Source organism: Asterias amurensis, chromosome 7, assembly GCF_032118995.1.
Source record: "Asterias amurensis chromosome 7, ASM3211899v1".
In the NCBI taxonomy this organism is placed as follows: domain Eukaryota; kingdom Metazoa; phylum Echinodermata; class Asteroidea; order Forcipulatida; family Asteriidae; genus Asterias; species Asterias amurensis.
In genome coordinates, this window is record NC_092654.1 from 4,710,779 (window position 1) to 4,726,385 (window position 15,607).

The following is a 15,607-nucleotide window of genomic DNA, read 5'->3' on the forward strand; positions in this document are numbered from 1 at the left end:
CCAACTTCATAAAGCTAATTAGTCATGGCTCAAGACGTTGCTGGTTTAATGCTGCAGCAGCAGACCACCACACTCACATTGTCCCAGACTGTCACACTCACATTGCCCTTCACAAATCAAACAATAGAGATGCTTTTCCAAAAAAGAAACCTTTTTTTTTGACAGACCGCTATCACTCTACATGCTTGCAATTTGTGGATATGCCTTTTATTAGCGGGCGCCGATGTCACGCCATCATCTAGTACAACTAAAACTATAATAAAGCCTTAAACAAGACTCAAAGCTCTTAAGCATAAAGTTTAATTATGCACAAAAACTTGCCCTGTAAGCAGGATAGGCTACCGTTCCAAAAATTAATAATGTTCATATAAAATGGCAGCAGGTGTTATGCCGATTTCTTTAAAATGAGCAAAGAAACTTGCTCAGCAGTTTCAGCTTACCAGATACTTGTATATGAAATCAGACCAAGATACGTAACCTAGATAGCACAGTGTCCACATTAATTTATCACACAGCTCCAGATAAGCTTCCTTAAGCGTGTTAAGAGTACATGAGTGAGTTATTTTGATTGTATTTCATTCTGATCTGACACACTTCAAGAAGGGTGAATGTCCCCCATATGGATGAACACACAGAGGCCAAGCACTCCCAGATTAAGGGCTTAGTCTTTCAAAGTTCAAAAATAGCTTGTGCAATGGTCTCAGAAGAGAGAAAAATGATGGGGTGGTTGGGACGGGGATCTGGTAAATATTGAGAGGGTTTTTGTGAGATTTCCTGTGGACAAATTGATCCAATTAGGGAGTATGTCTCATTGCGGCGCAAGATCCAGGTCTCATCAATGAGGTCTGGAAAAATAAGTGGTTTTCTTTTGTGTTTTTTTTTTTTTTGGGGGGGGGGGGAGCAAATCATTTTTGTCAGGTGTTTGTAGGAGTAGGACAGGTCGCACACTGTCTCTCTTTATAACACATTAAGCTCCCCAGTCTTCAATAAATTGTCCAATCACAACTGCCTCCAAAATGATATCGTGTATAGCCCAATATGAACTGACCAATCACAACTGCTCACATTACGAATTTAAACAAATCACAACTAGGCAAGCAAAATGTAAACAAAAAGGAACCGTTTCAGGTCTTTGGGCTGTGTTCAAATTGGTGGCTAAATCTATTCATTATGGGTGGGGGGGGGGGGGGGTAGGTACTTTAATGTATCAGTATCATATGTTTACAGCAGTGGTGGTGGGGGTTCAAAGGTGTTCTGAACGACTTGACCCCTGACCTTAACTGACCTTAAATTGTGGTGCAGCCATCTTAATTTACTTCTATCTAAGATCAGGCCGTGTCTGAAACGACGACTTCGGCTAAAGCTACGGCTAGATCACCGTGGCTGCTAAAGTTGACGATGGGCGCTGCCAGAGTAAAATGCCAATGTGGGTGTGGGTGTGGCTTGTGGTGAGTTTACACATCAACAGTTGAGTATACACCAAAACAGACGGTACTTATAAACTGGACTGGCTGTCGCCCAATATTGTCAAAATGCATTTATGATAAATCTGAGTGTATTAAAGACACTGAACACATTTGGTAATTGTCAAAGACTAGTCTTCTCACTTGGTGTATCTCAACATATGCACAAAATAACAAACCTGTGAAAATTTGAACTCAATTGGTCGTCAAAGTTGCGAGATAATAATGAAAGAAAAAACACCCTTGTCACACGAAGTTGTGTGCTTTCAGATGCTTGATTTCGGGACATCAAAATCTAATTCTGAATTCTCAAAATCAAATTCAAATATTTTAGTGGAAAATTACTTCTCTCTCTAAAACTACGTTACTTCAAAGGGAGCTGTTTCTCACAATGTTTTGTACTATCAACAGCTCCCCATTACTAGTTACCACGTAAGGTTTTATGCTAATAATTATTTTGAGTAATTACCAATAGTGTCCAGTGCCTTTAATACAGACAGAGTGTGTTTTAAGATCTAAACAAATATGACATAAAATGCTTAATACAGACAGAGTGTTTGTAATTTCCCCCTCCGTCGTCCTTGTAGTGAGAAAGACCTATTATGATATCCAAGAAGGTTTATGAAGTATCACAAGCTTAAAGGGATTTCAATTTCCTTCCTTAGTCAACACCTAAGAGATAATTTGATAAGAATGAATGATCTGTATGGATCCATATAATCCACAATCTAGGATAATCAACTTGTCTTCATGGTAGGGGACAGAAACCCCGGCTGTCCAATTTGATTACGATTAATAAACATGTACTGATGAACAAAGTTCAAGAATGATTACACGTACTGCACCAAGTTTAAAGGAACATTACAGAATTGGTAAGAGAACAAAACTTGTCTAAGGGGCCATTCATAATAGTCAATGTTAAACAAATTGACCCCTCCACCCACCCCAAATTTCGATTTTTAAATATTGATTTACTTCACAATATAATCTATAAACTAAAGAATAAAGTAATGCCTCAAATGATGCAGATTTATCAGGTCAAAGGACTCCAATATCGAGCAGATCAAGCAGCCTTCTTTATTTTATCATGTACAAAAAAATTCTGATGAATTTCGATTTTCAGTTACTTCTTTTGACCCAACCACCCACAATTACGAGGAAAAAAATCATTTTTTTTTTATTATTGACTATTATGAATGGCCCCATAAGATCACAGATTTACATAATACTGACATGGTCTAATGATGCTACATGTAGTAGAAAACATCCCTTGAAATTTTTTTGTCTGATTTGATGAGAAATAAATAAAACTAATTTCCCATTTGGATTTTTTTTTTATCAATCTCATGCAAAATGTGTAATCAGTTTTTCATTATTTTCTCGTGACCCAGATGGCCAATCGAATTCAAACTTCTACAGGTTTGTCAGTTTATGTATGGTGTTGATTACATACAGAGCTTACACTGTCAGCAACTAGTCTGTTTTGTTAGCAAAACCAATTCTGTATGTTCATTTAAGTATTGTGGGAGCATGAATACTATCTTCTGTTAAGATCACATCCTACTGCTTGGTTTTACCTAAAAAACTCTGCTAACAAAAAAACAAAAAACAGCAAAAATAATTACGGTTGTGAAAAATTTGTTGCCTACTCCCTCGTGTAGAGTCATTTCCCCTCAATCTGACCATTCAGGATCTCACAATCAATCTTGTGTATTATCAACAGAAACTTCAAAACTTTTGACAGCGAGGACAAAAATCTCAAACTCAAATCCAGAACAGATTGAGACACAAAACTTAAAGAAAAAAGAAATCGCCACCTCACTCTTTAATTCAGAACAGACTGACCCGCAAAAGGAAACAAAATTTTTACTAGAGATACACCAAGGGAAAAAACAGCTTTCCCACAAGGCGACTGCTTTAATTCACAACTGCATTAATGGTGTATTAACTTGTAGTTGGAGTTCCAGGAAAGGATTTTGCAGTTGTCGTTGCTGATTTGTAACAATGTACGTACTATGTTATTACATATGATGATCCTCGTCTGTTTTGTTGGAATGGGGGGCAGGGGAGGGGGGGGGGGAGATGAACTTTGATCAGGAAAGGATTAGGGAGGTAGAGGGGTAGGGGAGGGGAGAGGGATATATGAACTTTGATTAGGATTCTAAATGTCTGACCAAACCTCTGTAGCCTCACAGCAGCTTTTCAGCCAACGCCTGTGCTTGTTCTACAGATGTCTGGTATGATAGGGTGGATGACAAGTGATGGATAACAAAGTGAAGTACTGTTAACAAATCTTGAGATATAATGTAAAAGTCACTGAGAGGCGTGTCTAAAGTTTTCATCATGGTTGTGGAAGGCGTATGACTGGGTGGGAGGGGGGGCAGAGACTGTAACAACTTTTATAGTTGATTCTGATGCACTGGAATCAACTTCATATTTTATCCAAACCGAAAGTGATTTGTGATGTACATGTAGTGCTGGTATTGGAATGGAAGCAGGCAGAGTTCCTCTACAGCAAAAAAAATATTTTCAAAGCTTGTGATATTTTGATTGTCAATTAGGGAGTTCCTCTACAGCAAAAAAAAATATTTTCAAAGCTTGTGATATTTTGATTGTCAATTAGGGAGTAAAGGACTGGATGAATAATTAATGCAGAAATTCCCAGTTATCGTTTATAATTTAGGACAGTATGATTATTATTTTTATTACCGTTACTAGGCCTGGGCGACTAGTGAAATTTACTACTCTACTAATCATGCTCCAATTAGCCGTGACTTTGACCGTTAGTCACCCAGGCTTAGTCAATACAGCATTTATTGGTCTATGATGGTTTTACATACATGTAAAACATGTCGTTTTTAAGACGGTCCAATCAAAGAGGTGGAGATGGGCAGATCTAGCAAGGAGGCATGACAACAGGTGGGCATGAAAACAACCAACTGGACTTCAAGAAACTGGACAAGAAAAAGAGGGCGACAAAACAGAAGATGAAGAGATAAACTAAGTACACAGGGGCATTGCTTGGCAACAGACAGCGCAGGATAGAGTGAGATGGAGAATTGGTGGAGAGGCTTTCCTCCTGCAGTGGAGTGAAACAGGCAAGACGACGACAACATACATATAGGTACAGATGTCTAGTAAAACATGCACTACTCCTTCCAACATGTCCAAAGGAGATTTGTTTGGTTGTACCTGCAAGTTTCCTTTAGGCAATAGTTACTTCCTAAGTACATAGATATCGTGTACAGGAGCAACCAGTACATTACCCACGACTATTTATTTCACACAGGGTGCGTTCCATTAGTTTCCCTGGGTCGACCCCAATCTGCCCCCCCGGTACATTCAAATAGCTTTGACGTCATTCCAGGGGCTCACCCGGGTCAGCCCCAAGTGCCCTGCTTGTGGAGTGGGTCACTTGTGGCTGGCCCCAGGTGCATGACGTCACCACGAGAGGGTGAGTGATCGTTCGAATAGCTCTTGTCAGTGGCTCACCCGAGTGAGCACCGCAGGGTCGACATGGGGAAGCTAATCGAACGCACCCATTGATGACAAGTTTACTCTGTGGAGACAGGTTACCATTGAACAGTGATGTTTATTGCTTGTGACTGCTTCAATTTTCTGTCAACAAATAAACTTGTTGGGCAACACTCTCTGCCTGACACTGACTGCCTCTGACAATTTCACCCCTGGGTTCTCTCAAACACTAACGACAAATTCCTACAACGTCCAGCCATTCCTTACCCCACTACCACCACCATCCCCCGACTGTGGTTAAAGTGTGAACCGGAAACGGGTTTTTAAAAGTTTGAAGGGGGAGAGGAAGCTGCCGAAAGTCAAGACTGGATGATTAATCCTTGCTAATTATCTGATTCTCCAGTCACCGTCAAAGTTAATCAAAATCAATGTTTATTACCCAAAATACATTCTACAGCGTCTATGGTCAAGTACAAAAAAACAACTTAACTGTTTCCTCAACATGTAAAATTTCCCACCAAGCTTCTGAACAGAAACTTGTAAATAAGCAAATATCACAAACAAGTTATTTGTTTGTCTTTTAAATGTTAAGTTACAAACTTGAAAAGGGACGGAGAAATCTGACGAGTGCACATTGGGGGGGGGGGGAGGGGCAGCCAAGTAGAATAAAATGAAAATGTACACAAAATTGAAAACATTCCTAGATGTCGTACTTTTTTGAGTGCTCTGAAATCCTGCATTTACATGTATGTACTGCACGAAAATGTACCTCAAAACGAGAAGCTACGTTTACATTATGTATTGCATGTATACATGAACCTCAAAACGAACAGCAGATGTGACTGTAGTCTCAAGTATTAAAGCGTTGTATTTCACACTTTTTATCAGAGATAAAGAGTAATCAACAAGTCGCGTCTAATTTAAATCAAACTCAATCGAAGACAGCAGAGCAAAAGTTTTGACGCACTCCTTAAAAGTGCGGGTTCATGGCTACGCATCGGGGTGATAACGTACGTAGCTGAAGAGCAAACTCCGTTATCACACGCAGACACGACCGCATCGGTTCTTATCCTGTGGTAAAATCATTTTGTATCTTTCTTTTATTCTACTTTCAGATTATTGACAGAGTATCAGAGTTACTAGAAAGGACGTGAACAGATGGTTGGGACAGCCTTCCTTGGGACAAAGATCTGAAAAAGATAGACCCCCCCGCCTGTACAAAAAGGCAGAGTTGAAGAAGTTTAGATAACTGAAGAAAGCAGAGTGGGTGAAGAAAACTCCACCACGAACAAGCGTTCAGCGCAAAGAGGCAAAGCTGAGAATTTGACACTAAAGTGATTAAGACCGTGAACAATTTTGGTAATGTCAAAGACCAGTCTTCTCACTTGGGAGTATCTCAACATACGCATGAAATAACAAACCTGTGAAAATTTTAGATCAATCGGTCGTCGAAGTTGCTAGATAATAATGAAAGAAAAAACACCCTTGTCACACGAAGTTATGTGCTATCAGATGCTTGATTTCAAGACCTCAAATTTTAAATCTGAGGTCTAGAAATCAAATTCGCGGAAAATTGCTTCTTTCTCAAAAACTCTGTCACTCTAGAAGGAGCCGTTTCTCACAATGTTTTTTACCATCAACCTCTCCCCATTACTCGTTACCAAGTAAGATCTCATGCTAATAATTATTTTGAGTAATTACCAATAGTGACCACTGACTTTAAATGTTATTCCCTCGATTTGTACAGCAAATCAGATGGAAATATTTCTCTGGAGGACAACACGTAGTTGTGATACACATGTATTAACTTTATAATTAATGAGCTTGCAGCTTAAAGGTAATTAAGCAGTTTCCTGATGACCGCAATTCCTGTACTTCACGAGCACATTGTGACAAATATATCTCACAGCTAATTTCACATCATAAATCAATTTTAAAAAGAGTGCTAAAAAGGGTAGTTTTTGTGTAAAAAGTGTGTTGCCGTGGGTGTGCCTTTCCTTTCTGTAATTGCTAAGCTCCGACTTTCCTGAAATATGTATTGGAAACAACTGTTAAACTAACTTGCATTTCTTAACTAAATCATGCTGCATCATACAGTACGTTGTTATCTCAAAATATTGTGGGTTTACAATTCTTCAAATCCAGCTGTCTGTTATGCTGAGAATCGGAAAACAAGTCTTGACAAAACCTTTCATTTGTGTATCTTGACTCTAATGCTCTTGTCACACGGGGCAATTTTTACAGGCAACTTGGAGACAACCAACTGCAGTGCATGCTCCAAGATCACTTTGGTCCATGTAGATGTAGCTGATGAGTATTTTTTGCAGACAATGTCTTAACACGATTCCAAAGAAAAATATGTGAACAGTCAGTTATGCAGGCCTGATACTTCACGGAGGCAACTTCATGCCCCCTGGGGTCGATTTCACAAAGAGTTAAGACTAGGTCTTACTTCTTAGGACTAGTCCTAGAAGATATACAAATTGCATGGATCGTCCTAAGTTAGGACGAGTAACTGGTCCTAACTCGAGATAACACTAAGTCCTAAATCTTTGTGAAATCCACCCCAGGTCTTTTGCTTTGGTGCTCAGTGAAATGCTGAGTAACAATTTCCTCATAAGTTGCCCTTTACCATAGTAAAAACTGCCTTGGTGCCTTTTACCTTTAAAAAATGAAGCATGCAAGCCTGGTTGTAAATGTATTATCTTCTTTGAGATTGCCTGAAACTAGATTGCCTGTATATTGCCTTGCGCATGTTGTGTGACATAGCCTTCAGACTCATTTCTATTGATAACCAGCAGCCGATTTCACAAAACGCTAGGATATCCTATCTCGTGTTAGGACGAGTAACGCGTAACGAGTAACTCATCCTAACTAAAGATGAGTTCAATGCATCCTACTGTCTATGGATACGGAATTGAACTCATCTTAAGTCATACGATTAATCCTAAGTTAGGAAGAGTTTGGTGAAATCAACGACAGCCTCCTAAAGTTGTCAGAAAACAAATTGAGCATGAACGTCCGACAGGAGGGTTGGGTTGGTGGGAGGATCCAGATCCGATGGAGGATGGCAGCCATGATCCTACGACAATCTATAAATACTGTGCAAATGCACCGAGTTTGCACTTTATAGGATAACCTAACACGGACCATCTGTAGTGACTGTCTGTAAACCCCACACACATCTGATCTTTATTTCCCCCCTTCAACACTCCGCTTCCAGCTCCTCATTCTCTGCGATAATCCCTCCTAAATGTTCAATGGATTCCACGAGTCGGAGACACAGTAAGCGCCTGGTTTTCTTGATTACTTCTAACGTTGGAGAGGCGCACCTGCGTCCACTCTTGCAGATGTTTGCAATCGGTTCAAGACTCCAAACTGACGGTGTAAAGCTGATAAATGTCAACGGAGTACTTAACAGCCGAACAGACAAAAATATAGAAAACCAACACATGGTGAACAAAGAGCAGAGATTAGAAAACAGGCCTGACACGAAGGCGACGAAGGCAATTGCCTCCGTGCCCCCTGGTCATTGCCTTGGTGCCCTTGAATAGCTACAGTAGAAATTTAGCATTTCCTCATCGGGTTCCCTTTACCAAGGAGATAATGCCTTGGTGCCCTTGCCCTTTTAAGACGAAGCATACAGGCTTGAAACAACAATGTACATAGGACAGACATTGGAGATTTGTGTACAAACCTCTTAAGTTTTTCAGATATCAAAATAACCAATGACTTATTAAAGACACTGGACACTATTGGTAATTGTCAAAGACCAGTCTTCTCACTTTGTGTACCTCACAAATGCATAAAATAACAAGCATGTTTAAATAGGGGCTCAATTGGTCTTGAAGTTGCGAGATAACTGGGATTGGTTTCAACTCAACGTTTTCGATCAGTATGCTCTGATCATGGAGGAAGGGGGATCGTCTTCTGGAGAAAGCCAGAGAATCTAATGCACAAACCAGCTGCCGATTGGCACAATGCACTCTAGCGATAAGACAGTAATTGTAATTGTAATTTATATCTGAATTGATCTTATCTCATGCAAGCAGACATCGTCCCGACAATCAAGTCGTCAATTTTCTCTTGAAACAGCCGAGTGAATTCCCAGAGACAATCAGATGGGGTGAAGTGACTGATTGCATGGATTACATTAAATAGAGTAATTCAATGCTTCCTTTGTTTTCGCCGTTGGGTGCCACTCGTGAACATGTCTGTACATTCAACATGGACTTCAACAATGTCATTATCTGTCTATCGCAGAGTCCATCAACGCAAAAGTGCTGTCTTTGTCTCCGTTACTTTGGTTTCCTTCACTAGCCAGCTACACCATTAAAGGCATTGCATGGACACAGCTGGTAGTTACTCAAAATATAGCCTACATTAGTATATAAACTTACATCAGCTGTTAATAGTATAAAACATTGAGAAACGACTCCCTCTGATAACAAAGTTTTGAGAAAAGGTAATTCCACTATCACAAAGGATCAATTGTATCTGTTGAAATAGAATCAACATTCAACAAAACAATTACTTCAACTAAAAGTAAATAGTGTTGGAAAAACTGAATTATATATTCAACCAACCCTTGTTGTGTGTTACAGTCTATAACTCCAGTAAAGTACACTCTTCTATGGAAGCTGCCAGTGTCTATGTACATGTTAGTAAAGAAGATAAAATATCACCAACGAAGCTTATAAAATTAGCCTCCACCCATCTAACCCCCTATCCCAGATATGCAGCTTCCAAGTTGTTGTTCTAACGTTGTTTGTCCAGTGTAAGTTTCAAGTTTGATTAATCCCCTATGGTAATTTTTTTGCCAGGGGTTCCTGGTAGGACAACCAGACCTCTACCTGCCCAATCGGTACTTCCTTATTGAACAGCGACCCCCCCCCCCAGTCCCAAACCCTCCCCCCCGAGAAACATCCTCTTGTCCATCAGTCCGTCTCACATTTGTCTGTTTGTGTATTAAGTACAGGCAGTGAAATATAAGCCTGCGGATCCTGTTTCCATGGGGGCTATGGAATGGCCAGCTTGTGGTCATTAGGTGTTTTCCTTATGCAATTACTGCCCATCAAAGAAACTGAAACGAGTTACCTATTCCCCCCTCCCATTCATCTCCGCTTGTCAAGAGTCGTGTCTTCACTACAGATGAGTGGTAACAGATTGACACAGCTCATAGACCTTTAGTATTCTTCCAACTGTCTAAAGTTGTTCCCCGTGTGTAGTATCAATAATGCAATAATGAAAACTGATTTTCATCAAGACACTAAAATAGGGCCAGACTATTTTTACCTCCGAGCCTCAGTTTGGTTACATTGATAAGAATGGGAGAAAAACAAGATGGCTGTACCTTGATATAAAGCCGTGTTTGAAGTGTCGGCTGTGGCTACAGCTGTTACTACATTTGTAAGAGTGTCGCTATGGGCATCCTATATGCTTTAACATGACGATCAAGCCATAGCCGTAATTCAGACATGGCTTAACTCCATAATGCATAAAACACAGCCATTGTAACCCAGATTACAAACTGAGGCTGTGTCCGAATTGGCGGCTACAGCTTGGGCTACGGCTAGATTTCCGTGTCATCAAGCATTGAGGTATAGGACATCCTTAGCAACACCCTTAGCAACAGTCGTAGCCGTAGCTGTAGCTGCCAATTCGGGTACGGCCTTACTACTGATGTTCTTCAAACTGTTACCCACCCCTCATCAAAAAACAAAAACCAGTATAAAAAACAGGAAAAAAAACAAAAAACAGTGACATCGTTAAAAATAGACCATGGTTTAAACCACGTTGATGGCACAAGTCCAACACTCTGATTTGAGCCAAATTTAGAATCGCTAAGTGGTTTTGTAAACAAGTCCGAGTAGAGCAGTGGGGAACACATCACACAAGCACAGAAACACTAAGTGATCACTAAACCTAAACATTGACAGGATTTCACCATGTTTACGAGTTCTCAAACATGATTGCAAGTCTCCTTACCATCACCACGATGGTGTCTAAAACACTTCTTCAAAAAATTTTCAAACACCTCAGAAAGCTCTGATATTAATAAGAAACATGGATGTCTCAAGCTACTGGTTCAATCCCAGCATGATCGGAGACAGAAAAGAAATTCAAATTACTCAGAACGGTCTCAGATTCAATGAATAGTCTTTAGCCCAGATGCAAATTTAACGTCTTTTAGGTCTAAGACATATGCTCAAATCCTGAGATGATGAAGGCATGCTTCCACCAAGCCAAATCTCAACACTTGCCCAAGATCGCCATAGTTGGAAGAAAGTTGTAGTCGCCTGCTTCGAAGCTGAAAGATGATGAGGTCTAAAATTCTATATAGAAGAGTTTGCGGTAACACCATGTAATAACAATCTCTAAATGAGTTGGGGTGGTTCTGAAAAGAACCGTTGGGTTAACTCGACGTTTCGATCAGTATGCTCTGATCGTCTTCTGGAGAATGCTGGACTATGATGCTGCATGCTGCTTAAGTACTAGGCGGTGGATCAGCGGTGATGCACGAAGGCGGGAAATGTAGGCGGGAAGTGAACTTATATAAAATGTACGAAGAAACAGGGCTTTTTGAAGCTACTTGTTCAATCGTTCAGCGTGATCAGAAACATGAAAATGAATTCATACATACAAAACCAAAACGGCAACTTGAATATGACAACTGCAGACTGGGGGAAAATGGCTGCTGAACATGCTGTATCAATGTAAGATTTTTTCTTTCCACATGCTTTGTTCAAAATTACAACTTGTCAGAAACAATCAATAAAGTGTTTAAAAACCTTGTCAGAACCATTTAAACACACTTTGTTTTAATAAGTTTACATGAAGGATCGGTTGTTTCGAATGAGTTAACTCTTATAAAAAAAAGTTAAATGTTTTCATAATTAACTTATGCTATGTAATTTACTTTGGTTTCATTTCATAATTCACTTATATTGTAAGTAATTTACTTTGGTTTTAGTTCCCGGGGTCTTTTCTTAATGGCCTTAAACCAACATACCGCACAAGACATAATTGAAATTTCCCACAATGGCTCCCGTATTTCTAAACTTGTTACAAGTTGATATTGAACAGGGCCTTGCAAATTGGTAAAAGAAATACAAATATCCTCTATTTAACGAGAGACCCTCGTTGATTAGCCTATCAAATATTCCTACAACATGTAGTTATGCATGTTGATGTGGATGTCCTGAAACAAGAACCAAAATAGAAAAATTAAGGCTGGCTCATACTTCCTGTGAATGCAAATGCGATACAAATGTTGACGTCACATATTCGCAAAGATCACTTCACAGGGGTTGAGTTGTGCTCACTTCTCTTCGGAATATCGCTGCAAAGACAGAGTTGTGACGTCAAATCCATGACAAATTGGCATCGCAATCGCATTCGCAGGAAGTATGAATCGGGCTTTATAATCACTAACTGACAGGAACAACCAGGAGGCATGTTAGCCATGTTTTAAATAGCCTACAACGCTTGGACAAAACTTCCAAAAAATATGACAGAAAAGAGGGGAGAAAGAGGGGAGAAAGTTTGCCGCTGGTTGGGTAGCGTCACGGTAAGCTTGGGCGATATCGATTTATTTCATTCACGATATATCGCCGACAATATATTGCCATATTCGATATAATCGCGATTAACTAAATTTGACATCATCAGTCTTCAAACTCCCAGTGAAAGTTGTAGAAGAGACAGTCATAGCATAAGAGAGGTGTTCTAATGACCTATTCTTCTGGTTTTACCCCAAATCTATGGGGTGCAAGATGTCTCAGCTAAGAAATACATCGCGATATTGCGATACTTAATCGATATTGCGATATATGGCGATGTGTCGCGATATATTGCGATTTATTGATATTTCGATTAAAACCAAATCGATCCGATATCGAAATTGTTTCCAAATTAGTATCGCGATATTCGATAATATCGTGATATCGCCCAAGCTTACGTCACGGATGTTATTGTAGACAAGTAGTCTCCTTTTTGGGTTAAGAGATAATCCACTCAACTTCGAGGGTGTTACAGTAATGAAGACTCTACATTAATCACTCACAACTAGAGCTTTGACCACAAGAGTTTACAACTTCAAGAAAAAGAGGAAAATCTTTCAAGAAAATCCTAAAATCAGGAAAGATCCTGACAAATCACAGGCCTGTAACGAACATGACTATAAACAAACATTTAGGGGAACTTCAAGCTTCAAAGACAGAAACAGATTTGCCAATCACTTGAGCAATAAATTGATAGATAAACAACTTTGCCAAACTTTCCGGAGTCCAACAGATGGAATGTGAAGTAAATTTACAAATTGCATAGAAAAGTTTGAAATTATGAAAGAATGGTTATCTTCTAGCAATGGGGGGGGGGGGGGGGGGGGTCACACAGTGTTGCATAAACTGCAATGATGTACATGGACACCAGGCCAACCCCCTTCCGTTATCAACCCATGCCAGTGTCACCTCCTCCCACCATAAACCAGCTCTTCATCACACTTCACATTTTTATAACTCAACTCCATTGAACAACTTCTCTAAAAGCAGAGTGTTACGAGTAACATGTTTTGGGGGTTGTTTTAGCACACTGCAGGCAATGTTCTTCACACAGCCATAATTGAGTCCAAATTCCAATATCACCTATAATGTGGCTTTCAATATTTGTAAGCAGAATTTAAAAAAAATTGCAACTTTACCCATTCAGATACATTGTAAATGTATGAGTGTAGGTTTGTGTTGTAACAACTTCCAGACACTACTGAACTCTGAAAAATGCTTCAGCGAGCACCTTGTGTAAGGTGGTCAACATCCTTGAATGGCAACTCCAGGTCCAATCTTTCTGTCAGGATGGATAACAGAATGAGAATTGTCCATGACATCTGAACGCATCTCACTGTCACCTGAAGTGTGAACTAAATCTAACGGACCACACAATCCACAAAGCACACTGTCAGTCACCATGTTTCAACCTCAACAGATTCTCTCTCCACGCACCCCCCCCCCCACTTCTCCCCATCAACATCCTACGATGAACTGATAATTGAGAGGCTTGACAGAAATGGGGCATGGGTCACTCTCTCCAAACACCGTCAGGAAATGCCCCCCCCCAGATGTTTCGGTCTATCTACGCTAACTGAATTAAAGAAAAATATGATGCTGTGTTTAATGATGACAACTTCTAATCTTGTGTAAAGACCTAGATCACAGGAGAACCGCTTCTTTAAAATAAACCTGTAAAATAACACCTGTAAGTACTGTGTGACTCTTATCCAACCGATGGGGAAAACACAAAGCCCAACCCTGGAAGCGACTACGGTCTTCTGTGAGTCCTTTTTGCAGTACTTACAAGCAAATCAACTTTATGAACTTTTTATGGAGAGTGAGCGCAAGGGAAAAACACTCATCAGGCCTATATCCAAATGAACCATAAAGGGGGTAACCCTGTTTCAGCCCCATGAGAATGCGGCAATTCCCTTGAAAAATAGTTGTAGCCCACAACTTGAAGTGGTCTCCAGGTCTTGTGTGTCTGGTGACTTGCATAAAAAAAAAATAAGCACAGAATTCCCTGCTTCCGTAAGCAGAGCAATGAGATTGGGTCCAAATTTGTTATAGTCTTCTGTGATTCCATCTTTCAGTCTTCGATGGGGTCCATCCCCCCTTTCCCCCAGCATTCAATTCAAACTAGTATGTCACTTACCAGCGGTTCATTTCCTTTCACCAACCGTACAATCTTCACTGTGGCATCCTCATCAGTATTGGTGTCCAGTGTAACGTCCGGAAGTTGTGGAATGTACTCCCCATTGGCCAGCTGGTCATGAGAGTTAAATAGCGCCCTCATGTGGGGACGAGTCAGCAAGTAGCACAGCTCGCGGACTTCAGGGATCATGGCAAAGTTCAGCATGTCGTTACAAAGCTGAACATGAGGAAAAGAACATGAGTCAAGTTGGTAACGATCCCACAAGACATAACCCTTGGAAGATTGATATTACGCCTAAAATGTATAATGTCGTAGAAAAATAACAACAATTCAGGTGTTTTGTTGCTTTGAAAGGTCATGCAAAGTTGAACATAAAATTAGTTTGAAATACATGAGATGTATTAATACAATATTTATAATTAAAGAATTGAATAACTTATTATAATGCACCTATTCCAGTCAACATGGTGTTCAAACCCACATGAGAATGTACAATCAAAGTGTTTAAAAATTCACACAGTGAAAATAACAGTACCATAGTTAAAGACAATGGACACCTTTGGTACTTGTCAAAGACCAGTCTTCGCACTTAGTGTATCTCAACATAATATGCACAAAATAACAAAATCTGTGAAAATTTGAACTCATTTGGTCGTCGAAGTTGTGAGATAATAATGGAAGAAAAACACCCTTTTCACATGAGATGTGGGCTGATTTTCAGATGCTTGATTTTGAGACCTCAAAATCTGAGGTCTCAAAATCAAATTCAAATATTTTAGTGGAAAATTGCTTCTTTCTCGAAAACTACGTTACTTCAGAGGGAGTCATTTCTCACAACGTTTTATACTGGGTGCATAGTTAAGCTCCCCTGGGTCGATCCCTGTGTGTGGCGTGTTTTTTTTCCAGGACAAACGTGTGCAGATAATTACCCCATGTGCATCCTGGACAAAAAACACGCCACACACCGG

At 39.9% G+C, this 15,607-nt stretch overlaps 1 protein-coding gene across 4 annotated transcripts in view; it reads right to left on the bottom strand.

Annotated features, from left to right (window-relative positions):
* LOC139939797 (MAGUK p55 subfamily member 7-like) overlaps positions 1-15,607 on the bottom strand; it is a 66,943-nt gene that overhangs the window by 20,257 nt on the left and 31,079 nt on the right. For all 4 annotated transcript variants that reach the window (XM_071935912.1, XM_071935914.1, XM_071935911.1 and 1 more), the window contains one exon: positions 14,640-14,855. In XM_071935912.1, coding sequence (XP_071792013.1) covers positions 14,640-14,855 — 216 coding nt within the window. The remainder of the gene's footprint in view (positions 1-14,639; positions 14,856-15,607) is intronic.